General features: G+C 35.3%; 1 protein-coding gene and 2 pseudogenes across 1 annotated transcript; 1 reads left to right on the top strand and 2 right to left on the bottom strand.

Annotated features, from left to right (window-relative positions):
- Positions 1 to 798: 798 nt before the first annotated feature.
- On the bottom strand, positions 799 to 5,966 carry LOC125583784 (annotated as a pseudogene).
- Positions 5,967 to 7,743: 1,777 nt separating this feature from the next.
- Positions 7,744 to 19,517, bottom strand: LOC106403133 (annotated as a pseudogene).
- A 1,760-nt stretch (positions 19,518 to 21,277) lies between these two features.
- LOC125583222 lies at positions 21,278 to 22,254 on the top strand. The gene is made up of 2 exons (XM_048749856.1): positions 21,278 to 21,607; positions 21,655 to 22,254. Exons 1-2 carry the CDS (start codon positions 21,278 to 21,280, stop codon positions 22,252 to 22,254), a joined length of 930 nt encoding a protein of 309 aa, XP_048605813.1.
- The last annotated feature ends 1,631 nt before the right edge of the window (positions 22,255 to 23,885 follow it).

Raw genomic sequence — 23,885 nt, 5'->3', positions numbered from 1 at the left:
GCTAAAAACCCTACAATGCACTTCCTTTTCATCTTTTCGTCCTTTTCAACAGTGGGTAGCCCCAACTAGGCTTATACCCCATATTCTTGTGGATTGGCCACATCTCCTATGGGTGCTTCCATATTCTTGTGGATTGGCCACATCTCCTATGGATACCTAGCGTGGACTACTACCCCACATACTTTCCTTAGACCCTCTATATGCTTTCCCACCCATGCTTAACCTTAACATCATTCTCTCATACTTTTACTTATCCTTTCACTTCCTTATCATTTTCACTTATCCCTTCCCATTCCATTTACCTTCTTTTTTCATTCATACTTGTACTTGGGACTCAATTCACTAGACGCCACCCGCTATCGGTGTCACACACAATACACATCGCATTCAAGTTCTACTTCAATAACTTTTATAATCATTACTCGTCTATCGTCCTAGCATTTATTTCTCTCTAGCATCCTAACTTCAATCACAGCAACAGATGGGACAACACATCCAAACATATTAGAATCAACTACCAATCAATCATCACCACAACAATTCAATTCAGTTCATCGAGTCCCATTTATCAGTATGAGGGTTCTTATGCATCATGTTCCTTTCATCTAACATCCTAGCAATAATCATGATCTATCATCCTAGCTTTCAACAGGGTCTAATCAACTCTAACTCCAACATAAAGGAGTATACAGTACATGAGAACAAGATGGGTTCAAGACACTCCACCTTAGCCTAGATCTGGATCCGGATCTGGAAACAAGAGATTTAAGAAGGTTGAGATCTGGTCACCACCACCACTTCACGGCGCCGGCGAGAGGGAGAGAGAGATAGAGAGCGTGCGACGGCGAGGAGAGAGAGAGGGTGTCGGCGAGGAGAGAGAGAGAGAGAGCGACGCGCGGGAGAAAGAGAGAAGAGAGAGAGGCGGCGCTGGATAGAAGGGGAGAGAGCTCGACGGCTAGGGTTTTCGGCCTCCGGGAATTCTCTGCAGAGCTTCGCTTCAGATTTGTGATGAGGCAAAAAGGGAGGCTGCATCTCTTTTTATAGGAAAGGGGAAAGGAAACCCTAGGTTTTTACTAAATGGGCCGTAGAGAAGCCCATATTCTTTGGGAAATTTTACGGGCCAGGAACCGGACCGTTACATCCACGCCCAGAGCTGAAGAGTTCAATGCCTAAGTCCAAACACACAACAACATAAAATAGCAGAACAAACACCAAAGAGCCAAACAAAAACAAAACGTACCATCATCCTCTTCATCGTAATTATCCATGTCGAGTTCTTTCATTCCAGCAGCTACATCATCAACCTCCATAGTAGAAGAAGCCTTCTTGCTATTGGAAGACTTGCCAAAAGCTTCTGCTACAGCCTTGGCGTGATCAACCTCACTAATCTCTTCTTCTTTCATTTCTTCTTCATCCTCGTTGGCGTGATCAACCTCACAAAGCAAAACCAACAACTCACCTTGCAGTGAAAGCTCCACTCTCAATGAGCTCTTTGATCTCTTCCTTTGAAGGAGGTTCAGCAGCGTCAGGAACTGGCTTTAAAGACCCTTTTGGAATCCATGAAACTGCCGTTATCAATGGAAATCAAAACCGGTTATTTGCGTTCAGGGCACCTCGAAAGTAATGTTCTTTACGTCATTTGATTAAACCGACACATTCAATTTCAATAACTTGGTTTGGCCATTTCAAAAAGCTAAAGACCTTTGAGAAGGAATCAAAAAGAACTTACTTATTTGCTTGCTTGAGAGAGAGATACAAGAACTATGGGTTTGAACTGAGGTTTAGGGTTTAACAATCGAAAAAATTGCTTCTGCGGATTTTATGGAGAGTGAGAGGTGTAGCGGCGCTTCCCGACGAAGAAGAAGTGCATAAAGCACCCTGAAGTTTTAAAGTATTTTTGATTATGAAACTTAAACTTCGAAAAGTGCATACAAGACCTTTAAACTGTTAAAATGCCGTTAAGCAAGAAGCTTGGGTTAACACCGTTATTTTGATGTGACGGAGACTAAACGCCTCTCGTATGTGTTTTTCGTACAAGTTTTTCAAATATTGCTTTCGGAAACGTGATTCTTCTATTTTCTATCATTTATAAATTATTCATCAGTTTTCACGCCATGTTTCCGATGTATAACTAAAGTGATTAAATATTAATTCTTTTACTGCTCATTAGCTCTATATGCTACATGAAAAATAAAACAAAACCAAATTTGGGTTAAGTGTGTTCGAATCTAAGACCAATCTCACAGCTTGACTAAAGACTATTATGGTCGGGCTCGGCTGCTTCCGTATCTACGGGAGACATTTGTGTCAGAAAGTGTGTCCCAAACTTTTAGATCCCCCCTTGTGCCACCGATAGCGAGTAAGAAAGGATTATCCGGAGAGAAATCAATGGAAAATAAGCTTCCCTGCGCGACGCAAAAGTTTCGAGTCATAAGAACAAGTTAAGAATCAGGCTTTAAGATAAATGAAAACTTTTTTTTTATTTGTTGATTTGGTTCTTACAGCGTTTGGTATGTGAGAAGCAATGCATGAAGGCTTGTTGTCTGAAAGATCCCAGAGCTTAACCGTTTTATCCATAGACCCCGTTGCCAAAAGCTGTTACGTTAGTTCAAAACAGTGATATAAGTGAAAACCACTAAACCACACACAACAATGACCAAGGACCAAGGACACAAGAAAGAGTAGGCGTCAGTGTCCAGTTTAAAAAAAAGACCTTGACATATATATGAGATGTTTTGAAATAATTTATTTCCTCTATTAAATTGTGATTTTTTTCCTCTATTAAATTGTGGTTATCCAAATTTTTCGGATCAAATTGGCCGTCTAAAACATGAAAAAAAACTTATCAATAAACCACTACAGTATGGGAATTTGACACCCTTAATTTTATATGAACCTTGGTTGTCATCTGATAGATAAGGGATATTACTAATATTTTACTTACATTAGGCGCTGAAATGTTGTATGAGACGCAGGTGGCTGGTTTGTGATGTGCTTGGAGAGTGAAACTTGGTTTTAAATCAGAGGCTGAATTTGAGGCTTGACGTACATCGAAAACCTTTACAGTTCCATTTTTAAGACTTACCTATAAAAGAGGTGAAACAAATGAAAACAAATAAGTCTTTAAAACCGCTAAGAAAATCATATAGATGATTTAAAATGTAACACACCACAAAGGAATGTTCACTGTGTGGATCCCAGGCCAAGCTTTCTACTTTGGACATGACTGACCATTTGAAACCCGAGTGTGAAGGCTTTCTTCCGTCATTCTAAAACATTTATACGTAAATATATACACAAACCAATAAATATTAGTTAGTGAGTTCACATATTGTTTTGTAGGTAGTGACATAAAACACTTACCAATACAACAGTCTGGTCAAACGACCCACTAAGAAGCACTTCTGGAGCATAATGATTCCAAGCAACCGCTTGAACCTGTGAACCATACGAAAACAATAAACCATGAGAATATATGAAACTAAATTAATGAATTTCTCATTCTACGAGAGTCATGTTCTTACCTTCTTTGTGTGATGCTCCATAGTAATCATACATTTTTCAGTAGCCATATCCCAAACTTTAACCTTTTTGTCAGCACTAGAACTAGCAAGAGTGTTTCTTTTTTTCCCAATAAAATTGAAAACTCAGTCAAGTCTATCAAGAAGCAAATCTGAAGATGTATATATAATCAATCATGGGACATACCGAAACTCCCTATTCCAAGCAAGACCAAGAACTGATCTAGTGTGGCTACCTTCTTTGTAATGCTAAAACAAAATACCGCAAATCAAATTAACGTATATATACATTTTTTTTCTTGCTGCAATCAAATCAAAATAAAACTTAATTTACTCACCCCTTTCTCTTTTCCTCCTAGTTGTACACAAGGTAACACCTCGTCTTTCTGGGGCATTAAAAACAACATATATTACAATAAATCTCGTGATTGGTCAGAGAAACAAACATATGCAAAAATACAGTTTAATTCACATACAACGTCAAGATCCCATATCTCTATCATGGGCTTCTTATACAAACCAACAGCTAAGAAATTTCCTGCCAATACGAAGCAAAAGGAATCAAATACAGATTCAAATGATATAATCAACTTATAGCAAGAATGAAGAGTCCAATAATTTGGTTGGTTAATATAATCCTTTGATTGATGATTAATACACATCACTAACCTTTTTCTCCTCCTTTAAGTGGACAATCAAGCCAAGCAGTACACAACGGAGCTGTTGGCAATTCAAATCTACCACGACTATAAATATTTGGGTAACCATTCGATGTTTCCTCGCATACACAAACCTGGTCATGCATTCATATAAGCTCCATGTCGTGTGTGTGGACCAAAATAAATAAATAAAACTGCGAGAATAATATGACAAACATCAAGATAGCTAGCATCATTGTCGTCGGTCTTAGCGCAGACAATTATTGACTTGGTTGGTAAGATTGTCTGGTCCTCATCTTCATCTGAGTCATCACTATCCTGAAGAACACATATAATATTATTTGTATGTACAAAATACGATAATATTCCATGAAAATAAGAGATAAATGATATGAGCTTATACATCATGATTCATGAGATATGGATCCATCTCATTGCTCGCATAATAAAGACCTCCATTCCCGGAGCTAAGAATTTCAATTCCTGAATCGAAACACAACAACGAAGGAGTCATTTCATCTGCTGCCAATGGTTTTTAGTTAAAACCATTATAAGCCAACTTACTATAATCTTCTTCATCGTAATTATCCATGTCGAGTTCTTTCATAAAATCATCATTTAAGTCATCAACCTCAATTGAAGAAGAAGCATTCTTGCTTCTGGAAGATTTTCCAAAAGCTTCTGCTATTGTTTTCGCGTGAGCAACTTCACCATTCTCTTTTTCATCCTCAGTATTGTCTTCTTCGTCCTCACTGTAAACTTGATCACAAGTCTCTTTGAGCTTTTCGATTTCCTCCTTAGAAGGAAGTTCAGCACGATCAGGTATGGCCTTTGCAGCCCCTTTTGGTACCCATGAAAATGCAGTTATCATTCTGAAAAGGTAAAAACAAAATGTAAAACAACCAACAAACATTAAACGGAAAATAGATAACAAACAAGAACATAAAAAGTTTAAGCAAAAAAAAAAAAAAAAAAAACATAAACCCTAATAGAAATAACATATGTAACACAATATGACATAAATCCACCCCATATATTTCAGCATAACACAAAAGATCTTCCAAAGCGATTAAAAGCAAGAATTTCAAAAGATAAAATAAGAACAAAAATCATAACAAAAACTGTAGGTAAAAGTTATGCCAATCCTCAAAATCCAAGGTCGAATCGAGAGGAACAAAAAGATGATATACTAATGATAGAAAAATTGGGTAAAGGACATATATGTCTACTTAAAAACAAATTCAGCTTAAGATCATGAGAAACTGCAGATGGATATAAGAACTATAGAAAATTGATATGTTACCACGGCGAAAACCCTAAACAGGTTACAAAGAAGATGGTGACCAAATATATATATATATATATATACCAATCTCTCTTTATTTGAACTAGTTTAGATTGAAAAGGAACCAACAAGAGAACTTACGAACTAAAGTAAGCTCTAAGAGATATCTGCCGAGAAGGTAGCTGACCTCGAGAGAAAAGAGCGGTGGAGAACTTATAAAGTGTTCGGTTTTGGTCGGAAGAAGGTCATCTGAAAATAAAATTGCATCTAGATATGGGCCTAATTGTTAGCTCATTAAGGCTAATTGTACTTGGTTCCACTATGCAATTCAGGGACATTTTGTAATTGAACATAATCCAATGTGTGCATTCTCAAGTCAATATTACTTCGTACAGTACTGTTAAGTTGAAGTCAATGTCCTTAAGGTCCAATTAAATTCATATTGTCACGTTAGTTAATAATAGACTTATTCGTGAACCACCGACCAATAGGATTGTGTTATTTCATATTCGATATCTTTTAAAAAGAAAACAAAATATTGTCAAATTATATTATTTTTTTAAAATTAAAAAGTAAAAATAAATAAATAAAAAATAGTAATAATTACAAAAAAATATTTTTAACGTCGTCAGCAAAACATTAAACCTTAAATCCTAATCCCTAAACCCTAAATCCTAAACCCTAAACCCTTGGGTAAACCCTAAATTCTAGGATAAATCTTAAACTCTAAGATAAATCTTAAACTCTAAATCAAAATCACTAAACACGAAAACACTCAAGGGTTTAGGGTTTAGGATTTAGGGTTTAGAATTTTAGGGTTTAGTGTTTTTATTTAGAGTTTAGGATTTATCCAAGGGTTTAGGGTTTACCCAAGGATTTAGAGTTTATCCAAAGGTTTAGGGTTTACCCAACGGTTTAGGTTTACCCAAAGGTTTAGGGTTTAGGATTTAGGGTTTAGAGATTATGATTTAGGGTTTAGGAATTAGGATTTAGGGTTTAGTATTTTGCTGACGACGTTAAAATTTTTTTTTTAATTCTTTTTTCTGTAGCTGATATTTTTTTTTTACTTTTTTTTTAAAAAACATAATATAACTTGATAATATTTTGTTTCCTTTTTTAAAAGATATCGAATTTGAAATAATGAAATTCTATTGGCCGGTGAATCTAAGAATAACTCTTAATAATATCAGACACATGTGGTCGACTGGTCGTCATTGTTCGTTGACTTTTCTATTGATTACGTACGACTTTTTTTTTTTCGATTACGTACAACTAGAACATACATAACATATCTTTGGTCTTCCAACCTAATCTAGCTTTCTGTTATCATTTACGTTTGATGATAATCCGCGTACATGCGCAAGGTGAATTTTTTATATTAATTTAAGTTTATTAAATAGTTTTAACATTTTGAAAAACTAAAATTTTTATCGATTTTAAAATGACGAATACAAATGTTGGTCTATTAAATATATCATCATTGTTGAAGAATTAATTACAACTCATTTTAATTACTTTTAAGACTTCATATGCACAAAAAAAAATTAAGTTTTCCGACTGAAATATTAAGTTTTCCGACTGACACAAATCACAAAAACCAGATAGGCAACATCGATTGTAAAATAACGAAAGAGGATTAGGTTTTCTACTCTCGATTTGCTTACTATTGATTCTCTATAAGTGATTTTATTTTTCACCTCTATAAAATTATGTTTTCGTTTTCGTTTATATTTCACTGATATGAGTTTAGTTTTTTTTTTTAAAACTTCTTCTATGCATTCAATGAATTACAGAAGTGTCAATTAAAAAATATGGACATTTGTAAAAAATATTTCTACTCCAGATACATATCTAAGAATCAAATTTTTGAAGAAACTCATTGGCACTCTATTCACATGTTAGTGTTCAAATCTAATATATCAAACTGTTATAAAATATAAGTGCAGACTCGAAATATAAATGTATGTCTAGTATATATTCACCAGTTCGGTCTAAAAATCATATAATTCTAGAACAACAACAAAAATTACTTATTTTATTAATTTACGCTTTTGTGATTTAGTTACTTAAGAGTATACCGATCAAAATATATATAATATTTTACTATTCTAGTATATTTAAACTATGTATAAATTAAGAATTGTTTGATTTATTAAATTACACTTATGTAATTATATGGACAAACTTATTTTTAAAAAAAATCTAAAAACCATCTTACCGTTGATACGTAGTTACCAAAACATTTTGTAATTCTCGAGGGGATGTTAAAAATAAAATATGTTCAAAGACAGGTTGCTGATAAGTTATCACGTTCAAACTGACTTCAATATTTTACATGAATATCCCACTATGGTAATAACATTGCTTAATCGAAAATCAAATTTCCACAAATATTTTTTAAAAAAAACTGGAGATATAATATACTAACTACAACTTTAGTATAGGCCAACAAGGAAAAAAAAAAACAAAGTTCTAAAATGTTCGTCTTCCCTCAATCACCTTTAATCATCACTGAAAAAAACAGACAAAAGATGAAAAGAGAAAGTAAGAGACTAAATATAAGATCTGACTGACAGCAAACGACGTTGAATCTTCTCAGAATTTATCTGGTTCTTGAATTTCCAAGTGTAAGTTCTAAATCATCTGAAACTCATTCTCCATGTATCATTTCTCATTCCCAAGGCTTCACCATTCCAATCGCATTAGAACCGAGCGCAAACTCTGCCGCCATTCCATCAGCCATTGGTACATCACAGTTTGTATCAACACCAGCAGGTATAGCTGGAGAGCAGTTTCCACTTTGTCCAGGAGTCCACATTGGTGAATTACAATCTCCCATTTTAAAAGCCTCTTTGTCAAAAAACGGGTTTCTCGACACTAATCTGAAAGTAGGAGAAGACGGTCCGCTCTGTGGGGGTTTGCATTCCAGAAAGCCATCCAGAGTCAGGGATGGTCACTTGGTTACGAGTAGGGCTTCGAGCCAATGGTGGAGTCATATAGAGTTTCCATGGAAGAAAGGAAGCTTGGAAGGTGAGTTTGAAGAGAGATTCTTGAGCCATGGGATTAGTGAGTTAGCATCACCGTATGGGTTTGTAGGACTAGGGAATGAGGAAGATGAAGGGCTCGGATTGTAGGAACCACGAGGGCTAGGTTGGTACGATGAGCATGGACTCGCTGAAGTAGAACCATTCCTGAGTTCCATTCGATCCATTGGTTTGCATCCCTACACAAGTGTTTATGCAAAGTGTAAGAAATATTATCACAAACATATAAACCATTTCAAGCAGATAAATTTTGAAAATGACAATCTTTTGCTAGTGGATTAATTACACAAGAGAGAGTTAAAACTGTTCTTTACCCTTTTCACCTAAAGCAAAAGATGATGATTAACGAACAAAATAACATTATGATTGAGTAACTGAAAATTCAAATGCAACAAGAAAAGAAAAACAAAGGTAAAAGACAATGATTTTCTCTGGTTTATGTCAAAGAACAAATTTTTTTTCTCATGGATGTATTATAAAAAAGAGAACTTAAAGCTGGTGAGCACGAACAAGATACACTATTGGCTTTGACTGTATGTCCACTATAGCGATAATATATCAGCGAAAATTACTCTAAGTTCAGCTACTCTAGAAACCAATCAGGTGAAAAAAAATTATAATAATTTTTAATATGTTTACTCTGATTACTGTTTAATCTAAGGGAAAATGATTTATTTTTTCCTCATGGTTATTCAGAAGGAAATCAATTAAAGCTGGATGTGACCTTTACTTTTTTTCTTTTATTATTTGTTTACTCCATAACTTTTTCTCTCAATTACTCTAATTTATTTACTCCCATTTACTCGATTATTTACCGATCACAATTTATGATCGAGAAATTGAAAATCCAAATGCAACTAAAAAGAATAAAAGGTAAAGAACAATGATTCTCCTTGAAATCTTAATGGTCAAACAATGAATAATCATCCCATTTTAATTATCATGGTTTGTCGAGGAAAATAAATAAAATTGAATTTCAAAGTGTCTGATTGGTAAAATCTGAGCGTAAGTCGGTGTAAAACTTGTTATCTTGGACCCACCTAATTTGGAGTAAATATTTTGCTGAGAAAAAGACAAAAATAGCACTAAATCAAGTTTATGTTTCCAAACTAGCACTCAAGTTCAAAAGTCACAAAAATATCACTTAATGTTTTATCAAAAGTCACAAACTTAGGGTTTAGAGTTAAAGGGTGGGGTTTAGGATTTAGGGTTTAGGGTTTAGAGTTTAGGGTTTAGGGTTTAAATTATAGGGTTTAGGATTTAGGGTTTAGGGTTTAGGGTTTAGGGTTTAGAGTTTAGGGTTTAGAGTTTAGAGTTTAGGGTTTAGGGTTTATGGCTTAGGGTTTAGGGTTTAGAGTTTAGAGTTTATGGTTTAGGGTTTAGAGTTTAGGGTTTAGGGTTTAGAGTTGAGAAATGAGGTTTTGGAGATAAGATTTTAAATTTTTAAAAATAAAAAAATTAAAATTTTCAAAGGATAAACTTAGAAATGTGTTATTTTGGTCATTTTAGTTTTTGAATGCTATTTTTGTTTTATAAACTTAGAAATATGCTATTTTGGAGATTTGCTCTATTTTTTTGTTATCACATGTTTTGTTTTTCTTCCGGCGATAACATTTCCACTTAACGAAAGAAGCGAGAATATTTACTTTAGTTTGGTGGGCCCATATACATTTTACTCTGCTTTTTGTTACGCCAGCAGACTAACCAATCACAGCTTAAGAATCTGAAAAGAAGATTAAAGTCTTCCTCGATCGTTGTACTAAAGTCTTAACTAAAGCAAATTATGACCAAAGAAAAATTCTCAAATGATCTCACTTTCAGATAGTGAGACAAAAATATTAAACGGACGAGGAAACACAAATTTAGGGTAAATGACCATCCTACCCAGAGAGATACCTATTAGAAAGAGGTTAATGTGCTATTTCCCCGCAAGAACTATCGTATGTCATCAAATGTCCACAGAACTATGAGCTCCTGCTATATATACATTAACTGAATATTACAAATGTATTTTCCCTGAATTAAAAGTTACAGTCTTATTTCTCCCCGAACCATTTATTTTGAGCTTAATTATACATTGTTAGACAAATATTTTCCCTTAACATTGTACGTTGTATTCGCTTGAAATATATACCAGAGTTGGTTACAATATTTGAGAGATTGCCCTTGATCTATACAGAATCAAATCTAAACAATAAGAATATTCTTTAGAATAATCTATCACCCTCCCGCAGTTGTAGCGTGGGGATCATACACGCCTAAGCTGGACCGGAAGTTGTTGAAGAGTGATAATGGCAAGCCTTTGGTAAAGATGTCAGCGTACTGTAGAGATGACGGTATGTGCAGCACTCGAATCTGACCCATTTGGACCTTCTCTCGAACAAAATGTATGTCAATTTCTATATGTTTCGTTCGCTGATGCTGCACCGGATTGGACGATAAGTACACGGCACTGATATTGTCACAATAGACTATGGTTGCTTGTTGGAGAGGGCAATGCATTTCTAGTAACATGTTACATAACCAACACACTTTCGCTACGGCATTGGCTACGCCTTTGTATTCAGCCTCGGCGCTAGACCTGGATACTGTAGGCTGTCTCTTCGCAGACCATGAGACGAGATTGTCTCCGAAGTAAACGCAGAACCCCGAGGTTGATCTTCTTGTCGAGGGACAATCCACCCAATCCGCGTCTGAGTAGACAGTGAGTTTCATTGTCTGAGACTTCAGCAGTTGTAGACCTTTCGATTTCGTGCCTTGCAAGTAATGTATTATACATTTGAGAGCTTGGAGATGTGGCTCTCTAGGGTCATGCATGAACAAGCATATTTGTTGAACTGCATGGGCTATATCAGGCTTGGTGAATGTAAGGTACTGCAAAGCCCTTGCCAAGCTTCAATATTCAGAGGGTTAGTGACTGGTTTACCTTCTTTGTCTGATAATTTGGACTTTAAATCGACCTGAGTTGCACAGGGTTTGCAGTCCACCATCTTTGCACGTTCTATTATTTCTTCAGCATAGCGTGATTGATTTAAGAACAAGCCCTTGTCGTTAAAGAGAGCAGATATGCCCAAGAAGGAGTTAATCTGACCTTCAAGAAGGAGTTAATCTGACCTTCATCTGTGATAGGAAACTCTGACTTCATGGCATCGACAACTGACTTTCGAAAAGACGAAGATGATGCTGTAAGTATTATATCGTCGACGTATAGGAGAAGATACGCACGTTCACCGTTTTTGAGATATATGAACATACTAGCATCACTCTTGCTCTGTTTGAACCCTTGTTTTGTTATAAACTCCACAAACCGTTGGTTGCAGGCTCTGGGAGCTTGGCGTAGGCCATAGATGGAACGGTTAAGTCTACAGACATGATCTGGTTTAGTTGCATCAACGAATCCGGGAGGCTGAAACATATAGACTGTTTCTTCCAAATTGCCGTGAAGAAAGGCATTCTGAACGTCATACTGATTTATCGGCCAGTTGTTTGCGAGAGCAACATGTAGTACTGCGCGAATTGAAGCTGATTTAACGACAGGGCTGAACGTCTCTGTGAAATCAATACCTTCTTCCTGCGATTTACCATTAGCAACAAGACGGGATTTGTGCTTTTTGAAGCAACCGTTAGCATCATATTTATGTTTGTGAAGCCACATTGATCTGATTATGTTTGCCCCTTTGGGTCTCGGTACCAAATTAAAAATCTTACTTTTAACTATTGCACTGTACTCATCACCCATTGAATTGTTCCAGAACGGATCTTTTAAGGCTTATTTATAGCCGAGAGGAAGGGGAGAGCGATGTTGAGTATGAAGAGATAAAAGCTGTTTTGGTTTGTGTATTCCATGTCTTGACCGAGTGGTCATTTGATGCCTTGGAGCCTCTGATGTCGTGTTAACAACTTGAGTTGGCATGTTGGTAATAGCTGGAGGAGGAAGAGGTGTTTATGGTGTTTGAAGAATTTGTTGAAACAGAGGAGAGGGCTCAAAGTTTGCTGAAAGAAAATCATAGGCAGAGTCTAGCTCTTTTTTGATTTGTTGGTATGGAAAGCATGTCTCATCGAATTGGACATGTCTCGAGATTATGATTTTTCTGGTTTTGAGGTCGAAACATCTGTATCCTCTATGGCTGTGAGGATAGCCAAGAGATACACAAGGAAAGGAGTGATGGGATAGTTTGTGAGTGGTTTTGTGGTTTTGGTTTGGGTAGCAAAGGGAACCGAAGACTCTTAAGTGAGAGTAGCCAGGTGGTTTATTGAAGAGAGTGGTATATGGTGTTCTGTTTTGGATCGTTTTTGAAGGTAAAAGGTTTAGGATGTGGACAGATGAGTGAAGAGCTTCTACCCAAAAAGAGTTCGGGAGTTGAGCTTGGAACAAGAGACTTCAAACCGCATTGTTTATGGTTCGGATCATCCGTTCTGATCGTCTGTTTTGTTGGGAGGTGTATGGGCACGAAAAACGAAAGGTGATCCCCTTGGCAGAGAAGTGATCATGGAACTGGGAATTGTTGTATTCTGTTCCATTGTCACACTGAAAAGATTTTATGGTTTTAGAGAATTGGTTTTGAATGAAAGCGGTGAAGTGAAGAAATTTGGAGAAGACTTGATCTTTTGATCTCAAAGAATATACCCATAGGAAATGAGAGAATTGATCAAGGAAGAGGACGTAGTATTTTATTCCACTGATACTTTGGACAGGAGAGGTCCATAGATCAGAGTGAACAATGTCAAATGGTGCAGTGACAGTTGAATCAAATTTTTGAAGGGAACTTTATTTTGTTTGGAAAGTTGACAAGCATTACAAAGTTTCTGCAGGTCTTTATTATTACACTGCAAAGCTGAAGAAGAAAACAAGGAATTTAGTGTTTCATTGCTTGATGAGCCAGTCTTTGATGCCAAATGCTGGAGGAGGAGACAAGCTACGCTGAGGGAGTCTCAGAAGTTTTATTGAAAGCTAGAAAAACTGGATATAAGTCTCCAGTACTGTCACTGCTCACTGCGGAGAATAGTCATCTGAGTGTGTAGATCCTTCACAGAAAAACCATAAGGATCAAATTCAATAGAGCAAGAGTTGTCCTTTGTAAATTTACGGACATATATGAGATTTTTTATGATTGATGGAGTGACAAGAACAGAGTTTAAAGAGAGGGAACGAGTGTTGGTAGGAAGGGAAACAAAACCGGATTTAGTAATAGGAATGTTGGAGCCATTAGCAACGGTAACTGACTTTCCAGTGCTCAAGTTAAAAACAGACTTGAGATTACCTGAAGAGTTGGCAAGATGAGCAGTAGCTCCCGAGTCCATGTACCAGTTGTTGTCTGAGGGATCTACAAGCGTCATGGTGTTGAAGGCTGAAGCAAAATCCACAGTAGGCTACATCATCGAGGTACCTGCTTGAAGCGGCTGTTGATGTTGTTGAACTGGGAGTTGCGGGTGTGGACCAAGAAGTCCCTGTCACTGAAAGTGAGGTTGGTTCTGTTGCATCCAGGTATTGAACTGTTGTTGCATCCAAAACGGGTAGTTGTTGGTCTAGAACGGTGAGTTTCATTGCTGCAGTTGTAGTCGTGTGTTGTGTCCCCTACCACGGCTACGACCACGACCTCTGCCACAATTGTTGTATGATTTTTGATTGATGTTTGAATTTGCAGCAGTGTGTTTACTCTCTGTATTTGGAACCGTTGCAACTAGAACCTTATCAGCTGAAGAGGTGTATGTGTGTGTTGGATCCTGTTTCTTGCCTCTGGACAAATGATTTTCTTCAAGAAGCAACATCGATCTTGCGTCTTCAAAAGTTGGAAATGGTTGACGGTGCATGATGACCTTAATGATGTTGTCGTACTTTGCATTTAGGCCATTGAGCATATATGTGACCAGAGTCCGTTCGGAGACGGGAGCATCAACGTTTGACATCAGATCAGTTAGCGACTAAGCTCTTGGCAGTAGACTTGAATTGATTTATCACCGATTACTTTGTTGCGCAAGTCGTGATCTAGCTGGATTGCCTTAGCTTCCTTGTTATTACGGAAGTAGTTTTCGATCTGTAGCCAAATTTCACGCGAGGTACCGCCGGTTTTGAATGTACTCTTGAAGAGGCTCTTCGATAGAGTGATGTATAGCCACAGCTTCACGAGCCCGTCCTTCTTTCTCCATTCTGCATCATCGTCATCAGCTGGTAGGAGAGTGCCGTCCAAGTGGCCAGAAACCTCAAAGGTTTGACAATGGGTGAGGGAGAGTTCCTTCCACGCATCATAGTTGTGTTCATCATCATCGAGAATGATAGGTATGTGTGACTTGATGTTAGTCACTCCATAAGCCCGTTCATGAGGCGAAAGATTGAAAGAATCGAGGTTTAGAAGAAGAGAAGAGAAAAGAGAAGAAGAGAAGAGAGAAGAAATATTAGGTTCAGGATGAATCCTCTGATACCATGTTAGACAGATATTTTCCCTTAACATTGTACGTTGTATTCACGTGAAATATATACCAGAGTTGGTTACAATATTTGAGGGATTGCCCTTGATCTATACAGAATCAAATCTAAACAGTAAAAATATTCTTTAGAATAATCTATCGTACATAAATCATGCTTTTGATTGGTTTATTATTTACCAAACAATATAAACCAGTTAAACCTAACAAAAACCCAATTTTAGTTAAACCAAACCATTTGACTCAAAAAGAAAAATAAACTAGACCCCACCCGATCCATTGTTCTCTTCTTCTTCACCCTCAGTTTCAATTGAAACAGAGAAGAGAACCTACTGTTGAGCTCATCGAGCCACCAACGTTCTCGAAGTTTGAGATGCGAGTGATGTCATAGACGACGAGTGCTCCGACGGCTCTACGGTAATAGGCGGGAGTGACAGCGCGGAAGCGTTCTTGACCGACGGTCTCTCAAATCTGAGTTTTGACCTTTTTACCGTAGATGAGCATGCTCTGAGTCTGAAACTCGACGCCAATGATGGCTTTTGAGTTCGTGTTGAACTTGTTGCGAGCGTAGCGGGTGAGGAGATTGGATTTGCCGACGACAAAGTCTTCACCTCTCTCATTTTCCGACATATCTTCGCCTTAGTTTCCTCTAACTACTTCTGTGCTCTGTTCAAGAGATAGAAAAAGAGAGAGAGAGTGTATGGTTTAATTTGTCGGGTGAAGAAGAAGAGAACAATGGGTCAGGTTGGGTCGGGTGGGGTCTGGTTTAATTTTTTTTTTGAGTCAAAAGTTCTGGTTTAATTTTTTTTTTGAGTCAAAAGTTCTGGTTTAATTAAAATTGGGTTTTTTTTGTTTGGTTTAGTTAGTTTATATGGGTTGATAAATAATAAACCAATCAAAATCATGGTTTATGTATAATTAAGGTCAAAATCAATGGTTCGGAGAGAAATAAGACTCTAACTTTTAATTAGGGGAAGAAATACATTTGTAATATTCAGTTCATATATATATATATCACGAAGTCATAGTTCCGTGGACATCTGATGCTATACGATAGTTTTCGTGGGGAAATAACAAGTTAACCCTTGGAGATATAACTCGCTAAGGGTAAAGTCATTACGGTGTAATATTCTTGTCTGAAAGTGAACACATAGTCTTAAAGAATCAGCGAATCTTACACAACCGTCATGCTTTTTCAGTTCACCAGAACGGTTTCGATCTGACGTTTGCAATCACGACTAAACCGGTCAATGTTAAATCACAACCGTCCGGTTCACGTAATAATTAAAAGTTATGTCTCCAACAAAGAAAGAACAGATCTATTCAGAGTTTCATATAAAGAAACTGAGTTTTTGATTTACCTTACGGTAAGTAGTTCCGTCGTCTTCGACGGTCCAACCAGATTCATTGCAAAGAGCTTTAAGAACTTCGTTGTTATCGCAGTGTTTGGGAAGCTTGAAGTTCCCATGAATCCGAAGTCCCGCGAAGATCTTAGCCGCAATCGCGCGTATCCGCCGCTCTCGCCGTTTGTTATTCTCTCGTTCTTTCCATGTCGGTGTTCTAGTCCCCGAAGTCATCTTCGGTTCACCGGAATTTTCTGGTCCACCTCTTCTTCACGTAATTTTTAGCCGATTGAGAGAAAACTCACCGGAAATTTTGATTTGTTTTTGTTCCTTCCGGTGAGTAATAAATGAAGAGGAACACTTGCCATGATGGGTAGTATATGGTAATAAAGCAGAAAATGGGAAATTATGTGTGACCGTGAACGATGCCGTTGTCTCTCTTTTTTTTTTGGCTAAACAATGACATCTTTTGTATGGGATGTTTTTTTTTTTTGTCATCTGTATTCGAGGTTAAAAGGTCAAAAACATCAAGAACTATCTATCTATCTATTTATATAAAGAAAGTTTGCTCACTCCTGGTGAAGCCCACAAAGTCATGCATTTCGGGAGTGACACGTGGCAACCCCAAAAATCAAGATTTTTATGAGTTTCGTGCAAATCTTTACTGGGCCTTTCAAAAAAATCTATATCAAAGCATTATTTTCGTCGCCGTTGTCCGTTACAGAGTCGACCAGATTCATGCATCTTCATTAATGCTCAATTTAACTCCAATTTCCCACATATCACACGATCCTCTATTCAATTAATCTACTCCTTAATACCATTGAGTGATTTCGCTGCTATAAATATGTAAGTTTCCTTCCTCAAATTTTCATCACTTCAATCGGCAAGAGAGAATCTTCTCTCTAATGATCTATGGGCTGCTCGGATCGAGAAGGTCTGGAGAGATGTTGATGGTGTGTGTTGGATTAGAATTCATTGGTATATGATACCGGAAGAGTACTGCTTCAGAGCGTCCTCCGCCTCAACAACTGAATATACGGCAACATTTTGATGAACCACGGCGGATGATGCGAAGAGGACGAGAGAGAAAGAGCCAAGACGAAGGTTGACCTGGAAACCAGTAAAAAAGAGGATTTAGGATTGAAGGAAGAAAGGGAAACATAAGAAATGGAGACAGATCTAAGTTTTGTGCAGAGAAGAAAATCACAACGATGAGGAGATATTATGAACTGTATGACGGCAAGCACAGAGAAACTGATCCCGTCGTTAGGTGCGGCCGAGAAAAAAAGTTCAACCATAAAAAATAATGTTTAGATTTAGGTTTTTATTTCTTTTAATACAATAAATGTTTGGTGGGTTAGTTTAATTATATTTAAGGTTTATTATTTTTAGATGGACTTTAAGTAACTTGGGCCAATGAACATGCTAAAATATATCCAAATCATTTGGACCAAATGTTTTTTTTTTTTTGAACACGAGATCCAAATGTATATAAACTTACAAATTTGGTAAAATACCAAACAAGTTTCTATTGATATAAAATTTGTACGATAGATTTAAGATTGGAACTCTCTTCTTTCTGATATAAAAAGACAATTTTTATCCATTATCCCCAAAATGAAACTCTCTTCTTTCTTTTTTTTTAAATAAAATTTCTTCCATTTAGATATTTTATTTTCTCTAAAATTTGCATTTGACATATATATATATATTGTGCTGTCGAATCATCAAAAAGGAAGAAATTTTGATATTTCACCATTCTAAATTTACATTTTCCTCCAACTACATATAAAATAAAAATATATTTTTTTTATTTTATACATTATTTTTAAATTCTATAAGATTTTATAAACTCTAATAAATGTTTACATATAATATTCTAACAAACATGTCGATGTACAAATAGTAATTGTAGTTTCATCTTATATATATAAGTAATTTTAAATATTTTTAGTTATAATGAATAAATTATTTCTTTTACATCACATAAATCATTTATAATAAAAAAATATTTTAAAATAGTTTATTTCATGAAACAAACATATAAATAAGATAGAAAAACTTCAGTCTACTTATAATCTATAAACGTCACTGAATCTAATTGACTTTAATGTTTAATCCAATCGACTAAAATAAAGAAAGAAATTAAATAATTATATTTTAAAATGATATAATAATCTCTAAAATAAATAGTAAAATAAATTTTAAATTATTGTAATATTATGAAATTAATGTTATTTTAACTTAAAATAAATAAATCTTTTAAAATAAATTTATATTATTCATTTATTTACCCGCCCTATGAGCGGGTTTACCCTAGTAATAGTATAATACATTAATATTCTCTCCGTTAACAAATACTATTATTTGAAGATATTAATTTTGTTTCCCAAAAATTATCACTTTACGTTTCCAATGAAAAATCATAAACAATGTTTCAATTTTAATTATTCTTCCGAGATTTTGACTCGCGTTTTCAAATCACAGAATCACTTTCCTCTTTAAATTTCATTTAAAATTAATAAATATTTGTAAAATGTAATATTTTCGTAAATTTAATATTTTTATAGCAGATTTATAATTGTCCTTTTCGTTATTTATTATGTTGATAAATTTGATAAATTTTCCAAACATTTATATGTTTTCCATTACAATATTTATTTTTATTTTTCTTATATGGATTAATTTTTTTGGCAGTGTGGAGAATGTTTACGTATAAATCTTACATTTATTTAAAATATTTTGGTACCTTTTTACTTTTAAAATTTCTAAATAAAATTTTATATTTAGTGTAATCAAAATTATCGAGTTGTAAAAAACAATGTTGCAATTATAATAAGTTGACTTTTAGAATTGAAATCAATAATTTTTATGAATTTTAATTGGGCTTCCAATTTGTTTTATAAATGTAAACACCAAGAAATGTATCTTTTTTTTTTGTCGATGGTTAATTATGGTATTACAAACTATGAAAAATATTACAAAACGATTATACAACCGGCAATTTTAACTGTCTTATGAATATTCGCGCCTGACTGCGTTATCCTGAGCCGTTTTATGAGATCCATACCTGACGGTACTCCTTGCGCCATGCCGAATATCTCCTGTATGCTTTTCTCCATAAATCTGTATAATTCATTTTTGTTGGGATTTGAAACCCACACCTTCTGGCGTAGAAACATTAATGAACCCTTACTCAAACCACTGGATCAAGGGGATTCCCACGGAAAAATGTATCTAACCATAATAAAAAGTCATGCATGCAATACGTAATTGCACCATCTCTTCAGCTTTTTCCAATTACGACAAAAATCTATTTTTAAAGATGTCTCTAAACAAAATCCAAGAATGGAGGGATGTGTTAGTTTTGACTGTATTGTGATAAGTATACACCGCTAGTTATAGGGATTATTAATTGTTGAGAATATTCTCTTGAACGATTTAAATAAATAATACTGAAATTAAAATTAAAAATAATGGCATACCATTGTAAATAACTTAGAAAATAAAAGATAGAATCCTAGTAAAGATTTTGTTTTAATAATATAGACTATATTTTGATCTACGCTTTCAAAGCGCTGTAATATTTTTGTTAATAAAATTATTAACCGTATTATTTTGTTGATAAAATAATCATATTATGGATTCTGCTTGAATAGTATAAATTAATAATTTTTTTAAGTGAAACATAAAATAAACTGTAAAAACAGAATACCAATCATATATATTAAAACAATGGACCTAATGGACCTATTCCTAGAAAGTCATGTTACATTTAATATCTAATCTTATCATTTAAATTTTGGGCCTACTAAAATTTTTTATTGGCTATCAATAATTGGATTTAAAGAATATATGATCCATTGGATTTATAGATAATATAAATTAAATAGATATAATTTAATATTGTAATACTATACCTCCATATGTTAAATATTTAAATATTTGTCAATGTTAACTTTTAAAACTATAAAGATTTTTTTAAATAACAAAAATAATATTATCTAACAATGATTAATCTTTACTACCTTAAACCAACGAAAACAAATTTTAAACTATATAGCTTATTTTAAAAATTAAACAAAAACTAAATGTTTAATTATTTACTCGATAATATAAATCTATGAAGCGAAAAGTTTAATTTTTAAATTTTTTTCTAAATTTGTGAAATGTTACAATATATTTGAATATGAAAAAAAATATTTTACTAATCTTTATATATATAGTTACGATTTTAATAATGAAATAATAATCCAAAAATATATATATAGAAGAAGATACAAATACATGTGAACGTTTAAAACAATCTATTCAATGAAAAAATATACCGTAAACTTATTATGTTTTAAAAATTGATAGACACATATATTATAATATATACCAATTTATAATTGAAAAAAAAATATTTATATAAAAATAAATAAAAACAAAAATCTGCGCGGTTGCGCCGGTCGAAACAATATTTCATGGAGTTTCCTGTTGTTTCGTTCACACCAAACTCCATGAAATACTGTTTTGAAAGTCAGCCGAAGAAGGCACATATCAGTATCACTACGCCTAGGAGAGACGAGTGTGTTGAAAAGTAAACTTGATTTGGATCAAACATTATTGGGTTAATCATGTGTTGATCCAAAACTTAGCCCAAATTCTAGAAAAATCATCCACCTCCTTAAAATAAAAATCTAGATATTCTTATAGAATTATCTAGAAAATTAGGATAAAATAATCTAGATATTATGTTAGAATTATCTAGATTTAGGATTAAAATATTTGAGATATTTTGTATAATGGAGGCTATAAATACCTCCACTCCCCTTTCATTTTGTATCACCAAGAAATAATCCAAGTTTGTAACAAGTAATAAAATCCTCTTCTAAGTTATAAAATCTTTCTTCTTCATACAAAACACTTTCTCTTCAAACACTTAAACACTTTCTCCATATCTACAAAGTTTTTCATTCCAACAAAGTGGTATCAGAGCTACAAGTTCCTTTTGAAGATGACAAACAATGGTGTTCCCTTCCAAGTTCCATTGCTCACTAAGAGCAACTATGACAATTGGAGTCTTAGGATGATGGCTATCTTAGGAGCACATGATGTGTGGGAGATAGTCGAGAAAGGCTTCGTTGAACCGGAGAATGATGGTGGTTTATCTCAAACACAAAAGGATGGTTTGATAGATTCAAGGAAGAGAGACAAGAAGGTTCTCTGTCTAATCTATCAAGGATTAGATGAAGATACATTTGAGAAAGTTGCTGGTGCAAGGACGTCCAAAGAAGCATGGGAGAAGCTTCAAACATCTTACAAGGGAGCGGAACAAGTTAAGAAGGTACGTCTTCAAACTCTAAGAGGAGAATTTGAACGTTACAAATAAAGGAAGGAGAACTCATCTCAGATTACTTCTCAAGAGTCTTGACGGTTACTAATAACGTAAAGAGAAATGGTGAGAAGTTAGATGATGTGAGAATCATGGAGAAAGTTCTTAGATCATTGGATTCGAAATTCGAACACATTGTTACCGTGATTGAAGAGACAAAAGACTTGGATACTATGACAATGGAGCAACTTCTTGGATCACTACAAGCTTATGAAGAAAAGAAGAAGAAGAAAGAAGATATTGTGGAGCAAGTTCTCAAGATGAGAATTGATCACAAGGAAGAAAGTGGTCGAAGCAATCTAAGACGTGGTGGCGGTCATTTCCGAGGACGAGGCCGTGGTGTAAATGGACGAGGTTGGAGACCATATGAAGACAACTTCAACCAAATAGGAGAGAACTCATCAAGAGGTCGTGGAAGAGGAAACACAAAATCAAGGTACGCAAAATCAAGCATCAAATGCTATAGTTGTGGGAAATTTGGGCATTATGCTTCTGAGTGCAAAACTCCAAACAACAATAGAGTTGAAGAGAAGTCCAACTATGTTGAAGAAAGGAGTAAAGAAGAATATATGCTATTGATGGCTTACAAGAGGATGTGAACCTTGATAGTGGTGCAAGCAACCACATGTGTGGGAATAAAAGCATGTTCGTAGAGCTCGATGAATCGGTGAAAACCAATGTGGCTTTGGGAGATGAATCGAAGATGGAGGTGAAAGGTAAAGGAAATATTCTCATCCGCTTGAAGAATGGAGATCATCAATTCATTTCCAACGTTTACTATATTCCAAGCATGAAGACCAACATCTTGAGCCTAGGACAACTCTTAGAGAAAGGTTATGACATTCGACTAAAAGATAATAGCCTTTCTTTAAGAGATAAAGCAAATAATCTCATCACAAAGGTGCCAATGTCAAACAATAGAATGTTTGTCCTAAACATTCAAACTGACATTGCACGATGTCTCAAGATGTGCTACAAGGAGGAATCTTGGCTTTGGCATCTTCGATTTGGGCATCTCAACTTCGGAGGCTTAGAGCTACTTTCCAAGAAAGAAATGGTGAAAGGATTACCTTGTATCAATCATCCAAATCAAGTGTGTGAAGATTGCTTACTTGGAAAGCAATTCAAGATGGGTTTTCCAAAGGAGTCGGAGACAAGAGCAAGAAAGCCACTAGAACTTATACATACAGATGTATGTGGTCCGATCAAACCAAGTTTACTTGGTAAGAGTAACTACTTCCTTTTCTTTATTTATGTCTTTTCAAGAAAAACATGGGTTTACTTTTTAAAACAAAAATCAGAAGTGTTTGAAAATTTCAAAAAGTTTAAAGCCCATGTTGAGAAGGAAAGTGGTCTTAAGATCAAGTCCATGAGATCAGATCAAGGAGGAGAATTTATGTCCAAGGAGTTTCTGAAATATTGTGAAGATAATGGCATCCGAAGACAGTTGACGGTGCCTAGAACCCCTCAACAAAATGGAGTAGCGGAAAGAAAGAATAGGACAATACTTGAGATGGCAAGAAGCATGCTCAAGAGTAAGAAGCTACCAAAGGAGTTGTGGGCAGAAGCAGTTGCTTGTGCGGTTTATATATCAAACCTTTCTCCAACAAAGAGTGTTTTAGAAAAGACACCACAAGAAGCTTGGAGCGGAAGGAAGCCCGAAGTCTCACACCTAAGAGTCTTTGGAAGCATTGCTCACGCTCATGTTCCAGACGAGAAGCGGAGCAAACTAGATGATAAAAGTGAGAAGTACATCTTCATTGGGTATGACGCTAACTCCAAAGGCTACAAGCTTTACAATCCTGAAACAAAGAAGACAATCATTAGTCGGAATGTCATCTTTGACCAAGAAGGAGAATGGGACTGGAGATCAAATAATGAAGACTACAACTTCTTTCCATCCTTTGAAGAAGAGAATGGGGAGCAACCGAGAGAAGAGCCAGCTACACCACCAACTTCACCAACAACAAGTTCTCAAGGAGATGAAAGCTCAAGTGAAAGGACTCCGCGTTTTAGAAGTCTACAAGACATCTACGAGGTAACCGAAAATCAAGACAATCTTACTCTATTTTGTCTATTTGCGGATTGTGAGCCTATGAACTTTGAAGAAGCCTAAGAAAAGAAGTCATGGAGAAGTGCAATGGATGAGGAAATCAAGTCGATTCAAAAGAAAGATACATGGGAGTTAGCTTCACTTCCAAATGGACACAAGGCAATTGGTGTGAAGTGG

The sequence above is a fragment of the Brassica napus genome, chromosome C3 (assembly GCF_020379485.1).
Source record: "Brassica napus cultivar Da-Ae chromosome C3, Da-Ae, whole genome shotgun sequence".
In the NCBI taxonomy this organism is placed as follows: domain Eukaryota; kingdom Viridiplantae; phylum Streptophyta; class Magnoliopsida; order Brassicales; family Brassicaceae; genus Brassica; species Brassica napus.
Note: the sequence above shows the minus strand (reverse complement) of the source record. Positions and strands in the feature narration are given on the sequence as shown.